Consider the following 9,070-nt stretch of genomic DNA (forward strand, 5'->3'; position numbering starts at 1 on the left):
TTCAACACACGCATTTAACAGAAATGTTAAACCACAACAAACACGATTTGAGAAATAACAGGAACTTTATTTTTTGAGGATTTCAAACGAACTCGACTTTCTGTATAACTGTACCTTATATAAAGTGTTTATAAAACAGTTCATCGGGGCCCCCATTTATCAGATTTTTGAGTTTGTTATTGGGACAACAAAATAAAACCTTTCTTTCATTTTTTTTGTCTTTAAAATTGTTATAAGCTCTATATGCGCTTTGCTTTAAGCAAAACGTTCTCTGAGGTGAGAGCTGTGACACCTGAGTCCTGCTAGGAGGAGATTGTCTTTCACACCAGCATGGATCTTCTTCCCGCTGTGTTGAATTGTGAGCAGTGTCAGCCTGCTGTGAAGTTAACATTGCCAGATGAATCGTCTACAGAAATATTTCTATTTTATTTTCAGTATTTAGTGATGCAATCTATTACTGCCTCAAAGGTAACACATTTCTGGTTTAGTGCAAATTAAGGATGCTTTCTGGTTGTTCAAGGATGCTGGCAACCTCGTCAGTTTCACTATTGTGTAAATATGTAATGGTAAGTTTAGGTTTAAAAGAAGCAGGTAATTTGAGTTTCTGTCATTTGCTTAAAAAATAAATGTGAATGTGTTTGGTGCATTCTTTCATGAAAAAGAAGAAAATGCACAATGTTAAAGTATCACAATACCTATTTTCAAATTATATTCCAGAACAAAATTATTACGTTAAAGAGCATAAACTGCTATAGACTGCCAGGAAATAATGTGTACAACACTAAAGCAAACTTCAAAACACGAACAGACATGTAATCATTATGAAAGTGTCCAAATGCTTTGCAGAAGAGAGTTCCTCTTCAGTAACTGGAAATGAGAAAGTCAGAAATCCTCATAGACACACCTGTTTCACTTACACTCCAAAAAAAAGAGAGAGAGAAGCAAAGAAAGAAAGAGAGAGAGGAAGAAAGAAAGAAAGAAAGAAAGAGAGAAAGAAAGAAAGAAAGAAGGAAGGAAAGAAAGGGAAAAAGAAAAAAGAAAAAAATCAACTCCAATGAGTCAAAGTACAAGAGCTAAAACTGACAACTATTGAAGGAACTGAGGGAGAAAATGCTTCAAGGTATATACATGCACAAGGACTTTCTAAAAAACAAAGTTCATTTTTAGGAAAAAGTGATAAAGAGAGAGGTTAATTTCAAAGTGCATTCTAGGCAAATATAACAAGCAGGAAAGGGACAGCTAACAAAATGAAAGAAAACTGTAGATCAGTATATGTTTGGAGGAGAATTAGTGCCTAGATTACAAAAAGAAGCAAAAGATTACCATGAAGAGATGCAACTAATAAAAGGGAAAATAAACAACCACTACTGCTGATGCCCGCACCAACATGGCACCGAGATCTGGGCATAAGCCTGCGGGATTTAAAAACACACATATTCGGGTCATTCGGATCATAGGAATGCCAAATCTGTACCTTTATTCACGGAATATATACCCCAAGTTCACCGGGGGGAAAATTCCAGGAAGCCCAGTGGGAAAACCCGGCTTAAGGCTTCAGGAACAAAAAACCAAACTTGTGCCCCAAATTTTCTGCGGAGATCCGGAAGACAGGCCTAAGCCCCCAGGAACAAAGATGGAAGAACGAAAGACAGGAGTGAACCATGCCCGGTGTGTCCCTGCTGGGCCAGGGCGTTCCTTTGTTAGGAACAAAAAGCTTCTACTTGCATCAGCAGGGCTCAGTAGGGGTCAAACGCTGCAGGGGACCCAGGAGGGTAAGACACACTACTCAAAAAAGTAAATAAATAAATAACCAGCAACATGTGAAAAAAGTTTACTGTTTTAAGCCATCAGGAACATGGACAAGAAACTGATGCTCAGATTCCAGCTCACAGCAATCATGCCACCATCAGGAAAACCAATAGCAAGAAATGCTGGTAAGGACGGTGGAGAAAAAGAACTTCAAAACCCACACAAGAATTACCTTTGGATCCAGTTACACCAATTCCGAATATACGCCAAAGAATAATCATACCACAGTGACACCTACAGACCGATGTGTATCATTGCATCATTCGTAACAGTCACAATATAGAACTACACACACACCCTCAAAAAAGAAAGAAAAGGAAAATTGTGCTGTACTTGTACAAAGGAGTCATATTCTTTCACTTGCTTGATTAGAGATATACTGACTGAGGTGTTTTATATTATTTGCGGCTACTGTGACAGGTGTTTTTTTTTTCCTCTTTTAATTTTTTCTCAACCCTTTTATCATTTGTTTAAAGGAGAACTATTGATTTCTTTGAGTTAATTTTATATCCAGCCAGTTTGCTGAAGTTGTTTATCACCTGTAGAAGTTCTCCTGAAGACTTTTTGAGGTCACATACGTATAGTATCACATCAACTGCAAATAGTGATATTTTTACTTCCTCCTTTCCAATTTGTATCCCCTGTTCTACATTTTTTGTCTTATTGCTCTAGCTAGAAATTCAAGAATTGATAGGGAGGGAGCACACTTGTCTTGTCCCTGATTTTAGTGGGACTGTTTCAAGTTTCTCTTTATTTAACTTGATGTTGGCTATTATTTTGGCGTATATTGCTTTTATGATGTTTAGGTATGTGCCTTCACTCCCTAATCCCTCCAACACTTTTAACATGAAGGTGTGTTGGATTTTCTCAAAGGCTTTTTCAGTATCTAATGAGATGATCATGTGACTTTGTTCTTTCAGTTGGTTTATATAATGGGTTATAAAAGAAATTCATGTCCCTGAAAATTGAAGAAGATATCAGAAGATGGGAAGATCTCCTATGCTTATGGATTGGTAGGAATAACAGAGAAAATGGCCATCTTAGCCAAAGCAATCTACATATTGAATGCAATTCCAACAAAAATTTAACACATTTTTTAACATCCGTTGAAAGAGCAATTCTCAACTTCATATGGAAAAATCAAAAAGAGAAGTAGAGATTGGGGACTGATATGCTGAGTGAGTGCACTTTAAAGACCCTTCTTGTAGAAGTGACAATGGGAAATGATGATAAAGTCTCTCTTGCCAGGAGCCTGCCCAGCCTGGAATGGGCTTGAAGAAGGACCTAGTGTTGGTAAGAAGTAGCTTTAAAGACTCATGGTCTCCAGACTTAAGTTTTAAAGACTTATGGTCTCTGGCTTCTAGCTCTCTAGCTATGCTGAATGCTTGCTGATAACATCTAAAAGATTCTAAAGTCTTTCTTGCTTATTCTTTGTGTAAAAATCACTGGCTTCTTTTCTCTTTAACCCTGAGCATTATTAAGTACTATAATCCTCTGTGCTTTATTTAACTCTATGTTTAAATAAGCACTAAGGAAACTTAACTCATAGTTACTGCTCTGTGTTGAGAACTTACCTTTTTTGTTATTCTGTGCTTCATTAAGTGCTAAAAACTTAACTCTTACTGTTCAGTGCTCCGTGAAGTCCTAAAAATTTAACCCTTTATTATTCATTAAGCACTAAGAACTTAACTTTATTAATTCTTTATAACTTGGGTTTTAGTAAGTGTTAAATCTAGTGACTAATACATGTTCAACAGCAGAGAATTAAGTAAAAGGATTTATTGCTTGTTTTCATTTCTCTGGTGAGTCAGCCAGACCCATCTATGGCTAAGCTGGTTAAATCTTTGTCAACCAGAGAGAAAAGATGTAAAAGAATTAAGATGCCATTTACAGGCAAATACACATTCGTATACATTCAAAGATTCATACACCCTCACTCTGGCCAGGCCTGATTGTTGATCACAATCAACTCCACAAGTATTCATGCATGCTTACATATAGGCACATATATCTATATATAGAAACATATAAACAAACAAACACACTTTTGGACGGATGGAGGAAGGAAGGAAGGAAGGAAGGAAGGAAGGAAGGAAGGAAGGGTGGATGGATGGATGGATGGATGGATGGGGCAAAGTTCCCCAAACCAAAGCATTCTACTAACAAATTTATATCTTTTCTCTGGTCTTTTTATACATTGTTAGACAAAGGTTCTTTAGAAAATTACCTCATAAATCAAATGTTACTTAAAAGAGGAGTTACAGAAGGATGTTGATATCAAGTTCAGAGCAGCATTTCATTATAATATGCTCATATAAGTACAAAGCAACAGTTATTTTTTCATGGTCTTGTCTTATAACACACCCATGAATTTATCCTTGGACTGAAATATTTTTCCTTGAACAGAAATATGTCTCAAGTCTATTTCTCTTTTTAGTGTAATTATGAAAACTCACTGTATTTCTTATAATGTTGCCTTTACTTACTATTATGAGGAGTGGGCATTCTATTCTTGATCTGATTTTATTATATCCTTCTAGCAAGGGACCTATGACCATCTCTAAAAACTTTCTTCCTAAAGTTATTTGAATCAAAACAGGAATTCTATAGAATCACCTATTTGTCTATATAGCATCATTACACGATACCATATCTTTGTAGGTCTGCAGAAATCTGCTCAAAAGGGTGGGTCAATGTGAGGTGGTGGACTGTCAGAGGAAGCCTGGTAAGGTTGAGCTAAGGTTTGAAGTCCCAGGGACCCTGAAAGGACGATAGGAACTAGACCCCAGTCACATAGCCACAGCCCAGGACAGCCTCCCCAACCCAAAGAGGTGTGCGGTCATCAGTCACATAGGAGCAGCATCCCAGTCCCACCACATGTAGATGAGGTATCCCCAACCACTCAGACCAAACCAATAAGAAGCATTTCTCCCACCCCAAAACTGTATATAAGGATCCTATCCAGAAGGAATAAAGGTATGTGAGAATTACTCTGTAGTCTGAGAACTTCTGTCATTAAGCTGTAAGACCTTTGCCAGGGAAGAGACCTGATCTCTGGAAAACCACCAGAAGCTTCCACACACTACTCACTGGCTAATCAGCTTCCTGCTGGCTCAGCCTGGCCAGTCAGCATAGAGCAACCAGTACAGCATCTTGTAGCCACAGAAGCAATGGCAGCAGCAGAGGTAGAGGTTGAGGCAGATGTGGAGGCAACTGCAGCAGGGAAGGCAGCAGAGACAATTCCCACTCCCTTCTCCCCAGTTCACCTGAACCCTTGCACCGGGCAGGGCCAGAGATCTCCATGGAAAGCCTCCAGTACACAGGCCCACATGTCAACATCTAGTGTTGGTTGTATATTTCATTGTAAGAGGAAAAGCATATTAGTAGCAGGAATCTTTCCTTAAATTTTATCTCCTCAGCCTTGTCTAAGGAACCAATTTGGCACTCTGCCCTTTTAATGACAGAAGACAGACTTAGAGACCTCTAGGAAACCACAAGATCAAAGACAAATTTGTCCTATTACTACTGCAGTGACTTGTGTTAAAACACAGAAGTAGGAAGCAGGCATATACAAACATTTCCAAACATTTCTCTCTCTGCTAATGAACTCATCATTTGTCAAGAGTTCAGCAGGCACTAACAGAGGGAAAGAAATGAGAGCATTGCCAAAGATCGTCTGTACAGAAATCCCCACACTAAAATGACATGAATAAAAAAAATGTGACTTTCTGCTCATTTGGGTCACAACTTTATTTACAAGAAAGCAACAAAAAACACAAAGTGAAAAAAGAAGTGACCGAATGGTGTCTTGTGTCCTCGTTTCATCTAATGTGGAATCATTGTCCTTCCAATAAGTCTTGAACAGTAGACATATAACTTCAATTCCAATGACATTGGATTTGTCTCTCTGTTTTATAATTGTGAGGAGTGACTGCCATTTCTAAAGTTCTCACATCAGCTTTACTATTAAAAAGATTAAGGAAGATCTTACAGACACAGTACAGCAGTTGATATAAGTCATAGGAAGTGCATACAGAGCTAAAATAGAACATAGCTCTAGGTGCAATGCTCTGGTAGCAGGAAAAGATGACTAACGAATGGGAATTGGGATGAGAAAAAAAGAAAAGCAATGGTCTCTTCAGGAAAGGTTGTCAAGGCTTTTTTATTTTTAATTCTTAACAAATTGGCAAAGGAGCACCGTTATCTCCTGAACAGAATGCAGAATGTTTCCTGGGGTTCCAGCCTCTCAGAGGGCAGAGAAATGAAGGAAGCAGGAGGAGAGAGAGCACCATGTATTGGGGAGTTTTCTGAGCATGTGCTCCTCATGCATCATGTGTCTGAAGTCTTCCACACCCAGGTCAGCAGCAATCGCCAGACTGCTGGCTACTGCCACAGCAGCCACTGCTGCCACAGCAGCCTCCACTGCTGCCACCACTGCTACAGCATCCAGAACTGTGGCGATGGCGACGGAGAGATCTGCGGGGTCTGTGGTGGCTCAGGCAGCAGCCTCCACCCCCAGAGCTGCAGCAGCCCCCAGAGCTGGAGCCACAGCAGCCCCCAGAGCTGGAGCCACAGCAGCCACCAGAACCCAGGCTACAGCAGGGAGAAACGGGGGGGCACTTGGGAGGACATTTTGGGGGGCATTTTGGAGGGCATTTTGGGGTCTGGCACTTGGGAGGGCACTTGGGAGGGGGCTGGCACTGCTGCTGGTTCTGCTGGCAGGACATCTCAGATATGGGTGTTCAGGACCTGTGAGAGAGTCATAAATATATCAGACACCAGACATTGTGGTCACCTGTCGCACTCTGCCCAGGAGTATCACTGATCATCACAGAAACACCATCTATAGTCATTCCATTAGTTGTCACATCCTGTTAAACATCAGATACACAAGCACATAAAATTATATTACTTGAAATCCAGCAGCACTAAATCAATGCCCAGTGACATTTCAAAAGGTTGTGTATTCTTAGTCCTCAGGCACATACCAGTATATATAGTCTTTCAGAGATGACTAATTGTAAAGAATAATCATTAAGTGAAGGTAATTTTAGTTTAATGTCAGTATTTCAGATGAACTTCTAGCACCCTTTGAGAATAAGCTCAGTCCCTGACAGAAAATATGTAAACCCTGTTCAAACCTAGCATGGGAACAATAGTTCTTGTTGTGAGGCCAGAGTTCAGATATATCCAAAGTACAATCCGCTCAGGCTAACGGTGGCAAGCTCAGTGTCATCCTGGTGGTGTCCTTTTGATCAGAGAAGTCTGTGAGCAGATCCCAGAAGAAGGGATCTCCTTCCCAAGACACACGAGGCCCTGTGGACTTTTGATGCTCTAGCTCTTCATTATCAGGGAAGGGAAGCAATTTCTTCAAAAGTCAACTTCCTCTAGAAACATGTCCAACACCATTCTCGGTGCTTGAGTGTTATATCCTAAGAAGTCCTATACACTAAATGTTTGTTCTCTCCAGAGCCAGAATACCGAAATCTTTCCAGTATCTCTCAAAACCAAGGATGTGACTTGCTTTTGTCAAACCTGTCCCTCACATGTCAACATATTTTATGAGCTGTAATTGTGGCCTCGAGGCTAAGGTATCCTTCCCAGTCTCCTGTCTGCTCTAGTCTGACTGCCCTCTGAAGTCTCTCCCCTAACCTCCTGTGAACACTTACCAAGATTATGGACAGCACAAGATCTGTGTTTGTCTCAGATGGGGAGCGGATGGAAGTGCCCTGTCCCTCAGTCCTTTTATTCTGATCCTGATGATGGTCCCAGCCTATGAGATAATGGCTACACATCTGACACCCTGAATCTTGGCACCCATGTGATTTTTTTAACTCATGATGAGGAGATATTAGTCACAAGCTTTCCTCCTTGAGGTCAAGGCATGATGCATCTATCTTAGAGCATGACTGAAGCAGGGCTTGGGGAATTGGATTCCTAGATCCTTAAAGTTGTCATTCCTGCAAACAGTCTGCATTAGGTAGCAGCCCTTTTCTCCATCTTCCTCTTTTTTTGCCAGAATTTACTATGATGTAGCCCATATTGAACTAAGAAACCTAGATGTTTCATGTATGTCTGCTTCAATCCATGCACTTTCCCAGATATGCCTATGTGGGTACACTTTAGACATATACAGCGGTAAAATTCTGCATGAAGCATCTAGTTCAGCATCAAGACATGTTGAGGTGTGGTTCTGAAAAGCTATTTAGCCTGTGCTTTCCATTTAATCCATTGACATGGAATATTAAGAAGAATGTGTATGGGAATATATGAATATCAATGCAATTTCAGACCTAAACAAAAAGATATCCCACAAAAATATAGCATCCTGTTATTACAGTTTCCAACAGACATATTGCAAACAGCTAAGTATGAGGTGAGTAATATGCTGTTTAAACACAGTAATTGAGAAATTACTCATCAGTAAAAAATGCATGCTGCTCTTGAAGCAGATCTGAGGTGCTTCCCAGCACTTAAGTGGGACAGCTCACAATCAAATCTAACTCTAGTTTCAGGGAATCCAACAACCTCTTCTTAAACAACCTCTTCTTAAGTGTAAAGGTACAGTCACACACAGAAGCAAACATGCACACACATACACTAGTAGGCACAGACATACTGATTCAAACACAAATGCAGAAAAATACACACATGTGTGCACATGTGCATACACACACACACACACACACACACATAAACCAAGCACACACAAACCAAGCACACACAATACACACAGATGTAAACAAAACACATACAGACATACACAGAGACTTACACATACATAAAGACAATCAGGAAATAAAAACATCACCTTTGAAAAGAAAATTAAATGAAGACAGAGATAATTAATAAACAATATGTTTGAATATATCCCACAGAAACATAGTATTTCAAATAGAATATGCATCAGTAACATAAAGCAGGGCTTGTACCAGAGATAGTGGATATCCTTATTTCCCTCACTTCCTTTGAATTTGTCCTGGTAAGTATTTTTACAATGGTTATTTTATGAATTTACATTTAATTATCCTTTAGCAATATGCTACTCTTATTTTTAATATTTCAGTATTGCTCTATATCCTGTGGAGGCCAGGGCATCTCTGTCATGGAAATTGCATGCTATTACTTGTGAGGTCATGTAGGGCACATTAATAAGAAGAAAAGCAGGAAAAGGGTTCTCATTGTGTAGAAGGAATGGTGTTGTTCACCTATAAGAAACACAGCAATAGTCTATATGCTGTGAGAAATTGTCATACAAAAC

The 9,070-nt window shown here is 39.6% G+C and overlaps 1 protein-coding gene across 1 annotated transcript; it reads right to left on the reverse strand.

Moving 5' to 3' along the window:
- Positions 1 to 5,943: 5,943 nt before the first annotated feature.
- On the reverse strand, positions 5,944 to 7,530 carry Lce1f (late cornified envelope 1F). Its single transcript, NM_001109188.1, is given in 2 exon segments — positions 5,944 to 6,558; positions 7,479 to 7,530. A coding segment is annotated over 1 exon segment (369 nt). The 5' UTR covers positions 6,537 to 6,558; positions 7,479 to 7,530; the 3' UTR covers positions 5,944 to 6,167.
- Positions 7,531 to 9,070: the final 1,540 nt, after the last annotated feature.

This window comes from Rattus norvegicus, chromosome 2, assembly GCF_021556685.1.
Source record: "Rattus norvegicus strain SHRSP/BbbUtx chromosome 2, alternate assembly SHRSP_T2T, whole genome shotgun sequence".
Classification (NCBI taxonomy): Eukaryota; Metazoa; Chordata; class Mammalia; order Rodentia; family Muridae; genus Rattus; species Rattus norvegicus.